This window comes from Aedes albopictus, chromosome 1 (assembly GCF_035046485.1).
Source record: "Aedes albopictus strain Foshan chromosome 1, AalbF5, whole genome shotgun sequence".
NCBI lineage: Eukaryota > Metazoa > Arthropoda > Insecta > Diptera > Culicidae > Aedes > Aedes albopictus.
In genome coordinates this window covers 267,862,735-267,874,554 of record NC_085136.1, presented here as the reverse complement: position 1 = coordinate 267,874,554, position 11,820 = coordinate 267,862,735, and the positions used below count along the sequence as shown (strand labels likewise).

Sequence of the window (11,820 nt, the reverse complement as noted above, 5' to 3'; positions counted from 1 at the left end):
GGAATTCCTTCTGGAATTCCTCTGGAATTCCTTCTGGAATTCCTCTGGAATTCCTCTGGAATTTCTTCTGGAATTCCTCTGGAATTCCTTCTGCAATTCCTCTGGAATTCCTCTGGAATTCCTTCTGGAATTCCTCTGGAATTCCTTCTGGAATTCCTCTGGAATTCCTTCTGGAATTCCTCTGGAATTCCTTCTGGAATTCCTCTGGAATTCCTTCTGGAATTCCTCTGGAATTCCTTCTGGAATTCCTCTGGAATTCCTTCTGGAATTCCTCTGGAATTCCTTCTGGAATTCCTCTGGAATTCCTTCTGGAATTCCTCTGGAATTCCTCTTGGAATTCCTCTGGAATTCCTTCTGGAATTCCTCTGGAATTCCTTCTGGAATTCCTCTGGAATTCCTCTGGAATTCCTTCTGGAATTCCTCTGGAATTCCATCTGCAATTCCTCTGGATTTCCCTTGGAATTCCTTCTGGAATTCCTCTGGAATTCCTTCTGGAATTCCTCTGGAATTCCTTCTGGAATTCCTCTGGAATTCCTTCTGGAATTCCTCTGGAATTCCTTCTGGAATTCCTCTGGAATTCCTTCTGGAATTCCTCTGGAATTCCTTCTGGAATTCCTCTGGAATTCCTTCTGGAATTCCTCTGGAATTCCTTCTGGAATTCCTCTGGAATTCCTTCTGGAATTCCTCTGGAATTCCTTCTGGAATTCCTCTGGAATTCCTTCTGGAATTCCTCTGGAATTCCTTCTGGAATTCCTCTGGAATTCCTTCTGGAATTCCTCTGGAATTCCTTCTGGAATTCCTCTGGAATTCCTTCTGGAATTCCTCTGGAATTCCTTCTGGAATTCCTCTGGAATTCCTTCTGGAATTCCTCTGGAATTCCTTCTGGAATTCCTCTGGAATTCCTTCTGGAATTCCTCTGGAATTCCTTCTGGAATTCCTTCTGGAATTCCTCTGGAATTCCTCTGGAATTCCTCTGGAATTCCTCTGGAATTCCTCTGGAATTCCTCTGGAATTCCTCTGGAATTCCTCTGGAATTCCTCTGGAATTCCTCTGGAATTCCTCTGGAATTCCTTCTGGAATTCCTCTGGAATTCCTTCTGGAATTCCTCTGGAATTCCTTCTGGAATTCCTTTGGAATTCTTCTGGAATTCCTTCTGGAATTCCTCTGGAATTCCTTCTGGAATTCCTCTGGAATTCCTTCTGGAATTCCTCTGGAATTCCTTCTGGAATTCCTCTGGAATTCCTTCTGGAATTCCTCTGGAATTCCTTCTGGAATTCCTCTGGAATTCCTTCTGGAATTCCTCTGGAATTCCTTCTGGAATTCCTCTGGAATTCCTTCTGGAATTCCTCTGGAATTCCTTCTGGAATTCCTCTGGAATTCCTTCTGGAATTCCTCTGGAATTCCTTCTGGAATTCCTCTGGAATTCCTTCTGGAATTCCTCTGGAATTCCTTCTGGAATTCCTCTGGAATTCCTTCTGGAATTCCTCTGGAATTCCTTCTGGAATTCCTCTGGAATTCCTTCTGGAATTCCTCTGGAATTCCTTCTGGAATTCCTTCTGGAATTCCTTCTGGAATTCCTTCTGGAATTCCTTCTGGAATTCCTTCTGGAATTCCTTCTGGAATTCCTCTGGAATTCCTCTGGAATTCCTTCTGGAATTCCTCTGGAATTCCTTCTGGAATTCCTCTGGAATTCCTTCTGGAATTCCTCTGGAATTCCTTCTGGAATTCCTCTGGAATTCCTTCTGGAATTCCTCTGGAATTCCTTCTGGAATTCCTCTGGAATTCCTTCTGGAATTCCTCTGGAATTCCTTCTGGAATTCCTCTGGAATTCCTTCTGGAATTCCTCTGGAATTCCTTCTGGAATTCCTCTGGAATTCCTTCTGGAATTCCTCTGGAATTCCTTCTGGAATTCCTCTGGAATTCCTTCTGGAATTCCTCTGGAATTCCTTCTGGAATTCCTCTGGAATTCCTTCTGGAATTCCTCTGGAATTCCTTCTGGAATTCCTCTGGAATTCCTTCTGGAATTCCTCTGGAATTCCTTCTGAAATTCCTCTGGAATTCCTTCAGGAATTCCTCTGGAATTCCTTCTGGAATTCCTCTGGAATTCCTTCTGGAATTCCTCTGGAATTCCTCTGGAATTCCTTCTGGAATTCCTCTGGAATTCCTTCTGGAATTCCTCTGGAATTCCTTCTGAAATTCCTCTGGAATTCCTTCAGGAATTCCTCTGGAATTCCTTCTGGAATTCCTCTGGAATTCCTTCTGGAATTCCTCTGGAATTCCTTCTGGAATTCCTCTGGAATTCCTTCTGGAATTCCTCTGGAATTCCTTCTGGAATTCTTCTGGAATTCCTCTGGAATTCCTCTGGAATTCCTTCTGGAATTCCTCTGGAATTCCTCTGGAATTCCTCTGGAATTCCTCTGGAATTCCTCTGGAATTCCTCTGAAATTCCTCTGGAATTCCTTTGGAATTCCTCTGGAATTCCTCTGGAATTCCTTCTGGAATTCCTCTGGAATTCCTTCTGGAATTCCTCTGGAATTCCTTCTGGAATTCCTCTGGAATTCCTTCTGGAATTCCTCTGGAATTCCTTCTGGAATTCCTCTGGAATTCCTTCTGGAATTCCTCTGGAATTCCTTCTGGAATTCCTCTGGAATTCCTTCTGGAATTCCTTTGGAATTCTTCTGGAATTCCTTCTGGAATTCCTCTGGAATTCCTTCTGGAATTCCTCTGGAATTCCTTCTGGAATTCCTCTGGAATTCCTTCTGGAATTCCTCTGGAATTCCTTCTGGAATTCGTCTGGAATTCCTTCTGGAATTCCTCTGGAATTCCTTCTGGAATTCCTCTGGAATTCCTTCTGGAATTCCTCTGGAATTCCTTCTGGAATTCCTCTGGAATTCCTTCTGGAATTCCTCTGGAATTCCTTCTGGAATTCCTCTGGAATTCCTTCTGGAATTCCTCTGGAATTCCTTCTGGAATTCCTCTGGAATTCCTTCTGGAATTCCTCTGGAATTCCTTCTGGAATTCCTCTGGAATTCCTTCTGGAATTCCTCTGGAATTCCTTCTGGAATTCCTCTGGAATTCCTTCTGGAATTCCTCTGGAATTCCTTCTGGAATTCCTCTGGAATTCCTTCTGGAATTCCTCTGGAATTCCTTCTGGAATTCCTCTGGAATTCCTTCTGGAATTCCTCTGGAATTCCTTCTGGAATTCCTCTGGAATTCCTTCTGGAATTCCTCTGGAATTCCTTCTGGAATTCCTCTGGAATTCCTTCTGGAATTCCTCTGGAATTCCTTCTGGAATTCCTCTGGAATTCCTTCTGGAATTCCTCTGGAATTCCTTCTGAAATTCCTCTGGCATTCCTTCTGGAATTCCTCTGGAATTCCTTCTGGAATTCCTCTGGAATTCCTTCTGGAATTCCTTCTGGAATTCCTCTGGAATTCCTTCTGGAATTCCTCTGGAATTCCTTCTGGAATTCCTCTGGAATTCCTTCTGGAATTCCTCTGGAATTCCTTCTGGAATTCCTCTGGAATTCCTTCTGGAATTCCTCTGGAATTCCTTCTGGAATTCCTCTGGAATTCCTTCTGGAATTCCTCTGGAATTCCTTCTGGAATTCCTCTGGAATTCCTTCTGGAATTCCTCTGGAATTCCTTCTGGAATTCCTCTGGAATTCCTTCTGGAATTCCTCTGGAATTCCTTCTGGAATTCCTCTGGAATTCCTTCTGGAATTCCTCTGGAATTCCTTCTGGAATTCCTCTGGAATTCCTTCTGGAATTCCTCTGGAATTCCTTCTGGAATTCCTCTGGAATTCCTTCTGGAATTCCTCTGGAATTCCTTCTGGAATTCCTCTGGAATTCCTTCTGGAATTCCTCTGGAATTCCTTCTGGAATTCCTCTGCAATTCCTTCTGGAATTCCTCTGGAATTCCTCTGGAATTCCTCTGGAACTCCTTCTGGAACTCCTTCTGGAATTCCTTCTGGAATTCCTCTGGAACTCCTTCTGGAATTCCTCTGGAATTCCTCTGGAATTCCTCTGGAATTCCTCTGGAATTCCTTCTGGAATTCCTGTGGAATTCCTTCTGGAATTCCTGTGGAATTCCTTCTGGAATTCCTGTGGAATTCCTTCTGGAATTCCTGTGGAATTCCTTCTGGAATTCCTGTGGAATTCCTTCTGGAATTCCTGTGGAATTCCTTCTGGAATTCCTGTGGAATTCCTTCTGGAATTCCTCTGGAATTCCTTCTGGAATTCCTCTGGAATTCCTTCTGGAATTCCTCTGGAATTCCTTCTGGAATTCCTCTGGAATTCCTTCTGGAATTCCTCTGGAATTCCTTCTGGAATTCCTCTGGAATTCCTTCTGGAATTCCTCTGGAATTCCTTCTGGAATTCCTCTGGAATTCCTTCTGGAATTCCTCTGGAATTCCTTCTGGAATTCCTCTGGAATTCCTTCTGAAATTCCTCTGGAATTCCTTCAGGAATTCCTCTGGAATTCCTTCTGGAATTCCTCTGGAATTCCTTCTGGAATTCCTCTGGAATTCCTTCTGGAATTCCTCTGGAATTCCTTCTGGAATTCCTCTGGAATTCCTTCTGGAATTCCTCTGGAATTCCTTCTGGAATTCCTCTGGAATTCCTTCTGGAATTCCTCTGGAATTCCTTCTGGAATTCCTCTGGAATTCCTTCTGGAATTCCTCTGGAATTCCTTCTGGAATTCCTCTGGAATTCCTTCTGGAATTCCTCTGGAATTCCTTCTGGAATTCCTCTGGAATTCCTTCTGGAATTCCTCTGGAATTCCTTCTGGAATTCCTCTGGAATTCCTTCTGGAATTCCTCTGGAATTCCTTCTGGAATTCCTCTGGAATTCCTTCTGGAATTCCTCTGGAATTCCTTCTGGAATTCCTCTGGAATTCCTTCTGGAATTCCTCTGGAATTCCTTCTGGAATTCCTCTGGAATTCCTTCTGGAATTCCTCTGGAATTCCTTCTGGAATTCCTCTGGAATTCCTTCTGGATTTCCTCTGGAATTCCTTCTGGAATTCCTCTGGAATTCCTTCTGGAATTCCTCTGGAATTCCTTCTGGAATTCCTCTGGAATTCCTTCTGGAATTCCTCTGGAATTCCTTTTGGAATTCCTCTGGCATTCTTTCTGGAATTCCTCTGGAATTCCTTCTGGAATTCCTCTGGAATTCGTTCTGGAATTCCTCTGGAATTCGTTCTGGAATTCCTCTGGAATTCCTTCTGGAATTCCTCTGGAATTCCTTCTGGAATTCCTCTGGAATTCCTTCTGGAATTCCTCTGGAATTCCTCTGGAATTCCTTCTGGAATTCCTCTGGAATTCCTTCTGGAATTCCTCTGGAATTCCTTCTGGAATTCCTCTGGGATTCCTTCTAGAATTCGTCTGGAATTCGTCTGGAATTTCTCTGGAATTTCTCTGGAATTTCTCCTGGAATTCCTCTGGAATTCCTCCTGGAGGAATCCAGGAATCCAAGAATATCTACTGGAATTCAAACTGGATTTATTCATGCTGGAATTTCTCCTAGATTTCATACTGGAATTCATCCTGAAATTCCTCCTGAAATTCTTCCGGGGTGTCATCAAAGTGTTTCTTGTGGGATTCTTCGAGGAGTTCTTTCCCTGACATCGGGTATCTTTCAGGATGTCCTGCAGGATTCTTCCAGAAGATTTTTGGACCTTTTCAGGAGTTTCTTCCGAGATTCCACCAAAAATGTTTGACCGTTTTCCACATGCAGATCATTTCGGGATTCTCCAAAATGGTCCTTCCGAGATTCTTCCAGGAATTTCTTTCGTTCGCGTTCGCGGCTGCCAAAGTCGCGCACAAGACCGAGATATGATTAAGTAAAAAGGCCTGCAATGAGGGGCCTCTGTCAGAGTGCCAATAAACGAACTCGTGGGGTGATCCAAAATCCTTTAGTATTAGTAAGGCCCCAGGTCTGGACGAAGCTCTATACCTGGCTTCAAAAGTAGCCATTGCAGAGGCTCTCCAAATGATCAGATCTGCTATGCAGAAATGGCTGGACGAGGATGTCTTTTCAGCGGGGAAATCACCTTGTGATCCATTGGAATGTATACCAATATACTTGGGGTCTCCAGTTAGCCTAGTGGTTAAGGCTATGGATCGCCAATCCGGAGATGGCGGGTTCGATTCCCGTTCCGGTCGGGAAAATTTTCTCGACTCCCTGGGCATAGCGTATCATTGTACTTGCCTCACAATATACAAATTCATGCAATGGCAGGCAAAGAAAGCCCTTCAATTAATAACTGTGGAAATGCTCAAAGAACACTAAGTTGAAGCCAGGCAGGCCAAGTCCCAGTGGGGATGTCGAGCCATAAAGAAGAAGAAGAACCAATATACTTGCTCGATACGGCGGGGAATCCTGTTTCGAATATTTATTGATAAATATTACACATATTCTCAAACTGGCTCGTTCAAAAATCTTCGTTAATGCTGCAAGAATGTCAGGCGCTCGTAAGTACGACCCTCCAATCTTGAGTGCATGACCAATCCCGTCAACCTAACAACCATGATGGATCGCTCTCAATAACTCTAGTGTCGGTCAGGCGGCGGCTGCGGTTCATTCGTACATGCTAAATTAGATTGATGGAACGAGGCCAACACGGTCTTCATTGAGACCGAAACGACAAACGCTCGGTGGGTTCAGGTATGCTCCCTGATGCGGAGTCGCCTGTCTGAGTCGAATCTAGTTCAACCTCCTAGAGGAACTAAGCAGTGAGCACAGCATGATAGAACCAAACAAGGAAACGATAGTTCACATCTCGGTCCTCCATTGAAGCACTACTCTCTGATGGATGTTGGCGTCAATCCTATTTTGATCAATCAAGGAACCTACTTTGGACTCGATTGCCGTCAGCAGCACCATTCACCCACCATTCAGCGATAGCGCATTAGTCAGATGGCCCCGATGTGATGCGATGAGCAGAACAATTTTCCTCGAACTCGTTTGTAGCGATTCTAGGGCGCCGGGGAACGGCAAACATTGCGCTCACAAGATTAGAGCCGTTTTTCCAATTACGAGAACCACGACACGCTCTCGATCACCATTTGGCAGAGCTGCTAAGCCGTCCCACAGGAGTAATAACCTTAAATCCGTAATTTATTTCACTTTCATTCAATCTGAGCGGAACGCAGCGGAGTAAAAAACATGTCCCCTACTGATTCTTTCCAGCACTCTTGTGTGTCAATCCGAGCATGGCCATGGAGCAATATGCGACTTCCATTCGAAAAACATGAAGCAGGAAAAAATGATGAAAATTATAAAATATGACAAACCTAAATACACATACAATACGTCGCTGGGCTCAACTTCAACCGTCCTCAAGCTTACATGTTCCCTTCTGAGATCGGCACACACCGTAACGTATAGAGGTAGGTGATGCGGGAAAAACGTGTCCGCATCTTATTCAATTCGTTTCGTTACGATGACGACGACGCTACGATGCCGATTATATTTTGGCTATAGCCCGTAAATAACTAGACCATGTGGGTTTTTCATATTCGTTAGCAAGTCGAGGAGAGTGTGAATGTGAATTTATTAGGAAAAAACTGTCAACGGCACGACATGTGTGTATGAGCCAATTTAATCACATTTTTTGTAGGCTTTTGTATGGTTTGTGCATGTTTGATTTCAGTTTCGAAACATGATATGTAACGATGAATTTTCTAATAGTATTTGGATGTGTAACGGAATGGAACGCTAGAAATACGTATGATATCATCGATGAAAACGGTTTCCTTGTGAAAAGCAAAGCCAAAAAACACATCAGAGAACGGTTAACGTTAAACGACATCTTGTACCGACTTTTGGAACCCTCTAAGCAGAATACCCTCTTCGAATGAGTGTAATCAGTTTCGTACCTTTTAATTCCGTCCTAATTGCTTATCCTTTGACAGATACGCGTATTTCGACTCTTGTAATCTTCCTCAGTGGAGCGGATAACTGACACTGAGGAAGATTATAAGTGGTAGTCGAAGTATGCGTATTTGTCAAAGGATAAGTAATTGGCGCGGAATTAAAAGGTACAAAACTGATAACACTCATTCGAAGTTTTTTATTTTTTTTTTTTTATTTATTATTGAGAATTTCATCCGACAGTGATGTCTTAATGAATAAAAATATACAACTAATTGAACATAACACGTGTTAGAATAGCCTTAAACCTCTTAGTCGTAATATTAAAATCAAACAAGTGTACTACTTCGTTGAAGCACTCCATCATTGATCGCACCGGCTCTTGGGATGCATAATCACGGCGTCTGAAAGGCAATCGGAGGAATTCGGGGCGACGAAGAGCATATCCAGGAACGTTGAAGTTGATCATCTGAAGCAAGTTGGGCGCGTCAATCTCCGCCGATAGAAGTTTTGCTACGAACATAGCCTTAGCCCGTTTTCTTCTCTGCTTCAAAGTTTCCAGTCCTATCAATTCACAGCGGCTCCCATACGGTGGCAGATTTAAAGGGTCATTCCACGGCAAGTTCCGTAACGCGAACCTGATGAACCGCTTTTGAACGGATTCTATCCGGGAGGCGACAGTGCTGTGATATGGATCCCATACAATCGAAGAGGTTTCGAGAATAGGTCGAACGAGACTAACATACAACGATTTGAGCGTATACGGGTCTCTAAACTCTTTGCACAGTTTGCTCACAAACCCTAATTGACGGCGTGCTCTGTCGATAACTTCTTCATGGTGATTCCTGAATGATAGAGCCGAATCTAGCGTCACGCCAAGATCACGAATTGATTCGGTTCTGTTTAACAATTCCCCGTCAATGGTGTAATCAAACGGCACATGACTCATTTTGCGGTGGAAACTAACGACAAAACATTTGGGGATGCTTAGTTGCATCTTATTAGCACTGCACCACGCTGCAAACTTATCAAGCACAGTCTGGAGTTTGCGACAATCATCAATACTATTTACTAGGATGAACAGCTTCAGATCATCAGCATATGCTAAGCAAAATCCGTCTCCAAGGTGTAGGATAGCGTCGTTTATGAACAAAGAAAAAAGAAGCGGGCCCAGATTGCTTCCTTGGGGTACACCCGAACTACTTACAAACCAACGCGAGATAGACGAACCAATTTTCACTGCTAGTTTCCTACCGCAAAGGTATGAACGCAGCCATTCCACTAAATTGGAAGAAAATCCAAGCTTTCCTAGTTTTTTCAGCAGTATATCATGGTCAACCTTGTCGAATGCAGCCTTCAGATCGGTGTAAACAGCATCTATTTGTCGACCTTGATCAATGTTGCGCAGGCAAAAAGATGTGAATTCGCACAAGTTTGTCGAGACGCTTCTTCCTGGGAAAAATCCATGCTGGCTCATAGAGATGTAATTCTTCGTCCGGCTAAACAGGTGTTCCGACACAATTATCTCAAACAACTTTGAACACGCGCAGAGCGATGTAATACCACGATAACACCGTACATCGTTTTTGCTGTCCTTTTTATGCACCGGAAACATAAACGATGCTTTCCAACGCGTAGGAAAAGTTGAAGCTCTTAATGAAAAATTGAACAGATAAGCGAGAGGCTCCAGCAATTGCTGACTGCATTTCTTCAGGATACATGCGGCGATTCCGTCAGGTCCAGGCTGATAAGACGACTTCAGCTTTTTTACTGCTTTTCGCAAGGATTCAGGTGACACAACGAACGTAGTAACATCTACGCAATCAGCTGGCGTCAATTCCAATGCAGCATCAGCACTTCCGCGATTATTGGCAAACACGGAACTGAAGAAAGAGGCGAACAGTTCACATTTTTCGGGCAGGCTATTGGCACGTTGGTGGTCCAGATACATTGACGACGGTAAACCTGACTCTGCGTTTGGATCTCACGAAGTTCCAGAAGCTTTTGGGATTTTGCTTTAGATTACGTTCTGTAGAGGCAGCGTGTTGTCGATATAGTCTACAGTTCAGACTACGGTAACGATGGCTGGCGAACTTGAATGACAACTTGTTCATCGGTGTGCGGTGTTTACGGTATACTCTATTGGCTGCGTTGCACTTCCGCTTCAGAAGTCTCAGTTCGGCGTTCGACCAAGCTGGCTTTTTCGGGGGACGACGTTGTGGCACAAACATCGCAAATGCGTTCTGGAGGATGTCCGTGAATTTCTCAACAGCTTCATCTAGAGTAGTGCAACTAGTCACAATTGACCAATTAACCAGTGTCAGGTGTTCACTCAGTCCACTGAAATCTGCTTTTCTGAAGTCTAATGCATTGAAATCGAAGTCGTCCTCGAATGCATCCATCGTTGGACCACAGTTTTCGACGCAAAACAGAAAAGGTTTGTGATTGGGATCGATTGAAACGAGAGGATCGTCAACTTCTTCAATAGTGGAAACATTCACCAACTCTTCACTGACAAATAGTAGATCCAAGACGTTGCCGTACTGATTCTTCAAGTCATTTAGTTGCCACATATTGTTTGAGCTCATTCCGTCAAGCAATGTTACGTTGGACTGTGTTAGAGATGAACAGGCGACGTCCACGGAACATGTGTGATCCACGTGTCGTATCCAGCGAATTCCTGGACGATTGTAGTCACCAAATACTGCCGCTGCATCATGTTTGGAAGATGACATCACGGATTCCATGCAGGATATATGGCGGTTAATAAGTTGTGCATCGGATGCTTTATCCGGAGGAATATACACCGCTCCAATTGCAAGATTGCATCTATTCGTTCTCAAGGACACCCACACATGTTCAAATCCAACTTCATCGACTGGAATCAGGTTGGACGGGATGGTGCACTTCACCGCGATGAGTGTACCGCCAGAACGTGTTTTGGTACTTGTCAGCGGCGTTCGGTCCCCGCGATAAACCATGTAGTCGTTGTTGAACAGCATGCACGACGGAATCACTTCATCTAGCCAGGTCTCAGTCAGCACAATCACATCGTATAGTGAAGCAGTGACAGCCGTGTAGAAATCCTCAATTTTCGTTCGCAGTCCTCGAACATTCTGGTAATAAATCGAGACACCAATGCTCTGTTCGTCGGAGTTGTTGACCATTTGCGGCACTGGCTCGATAGTAGGCGCAATATCGATATCGTCATCACCATCTTGCGAAGCTTGTGCTAGGGTAACTGGTGCAGTCGTTAATGAGCTAGAAGCAATGCACGGATCAGGGACCGCTGATTGATTACAGGAGTTAAACTTGCCTTCAATTTCTAGTTGGAAGACCCTTCCACCACTCCCACACGCAGGGCCGGGACGACTGCAGAACGCTGGCTGGAATAGCTCGACTGCGGTGGGGGGCTTCAGAGCTTCCATGAAGCCGACATCAGTGCGTCCCAGGGTTGATTTCATTAGTGGTGACGGTGGAACAGATACAAGTTGGCTGGAAGCGATGAACGGATCAGAAGACATCGAGAACGTTACTTTATCGTACTTGCCTGGAACATTCATTTGGAAACCCCTAACACCACTCCCACACGCAGGACCGGGACGACTGCAGAACGCTGGCTGGAATGGCTCGACTGCGGTGGGGGGCTTCAGGGCTTCCATAGGGCTAACATCGATGCGTCCCAGTAGCAGCGGAGGCGAGATTATGCGATTTTCTTCCTTCGAGATACGGTGAATCACACAGGAGTCTGGCTGATGTCCATTTGATTGGGTAGCGAGCGGCGGAAGTTTTTTGGTTGTTCCATAAACTCCCTAAACGTCAGTCCATCCAACCAAGTTGACGCCAATAAAGCTTGTTCTTTCAGTAACGGATCGAGGCCGATTTTGAATGAAACAAACGACATGTTCGAAACATCCTTCCCTTTTGGCACCAGGCGAATCACGTCGCAC

General features: G+C 44.4%; 1 protein-coding gene across 1 annotated transcript; it reads right to left on the bottom strand.

The window, feature by feature from the left end:
• Nucleotides 1–5,131: 5,131 nt before the first annotated feature.
• Nucleotides 5,132–11,532, bottom strand: LOC134291708 (uncharacterized). The gene is made up of 2 exons (XM_062859829.1): nt 10,002–11,532; nt 5,132–9,841 (listed from the first exon to the last, which is right to left on the bottom strand). Exons 1-2 carry the CDS (start codon nt 11,530–11,532, stop codon nt 8,142–8,144), a joined length of 3,231 nt encoding a protein of 1,076 aa, XP_062715813.1. The 3' UTR covers nt 5,132–8,141.
• Between the last annotated feature and the right edge of the window lie 288 nt (nt 11,533–11,820).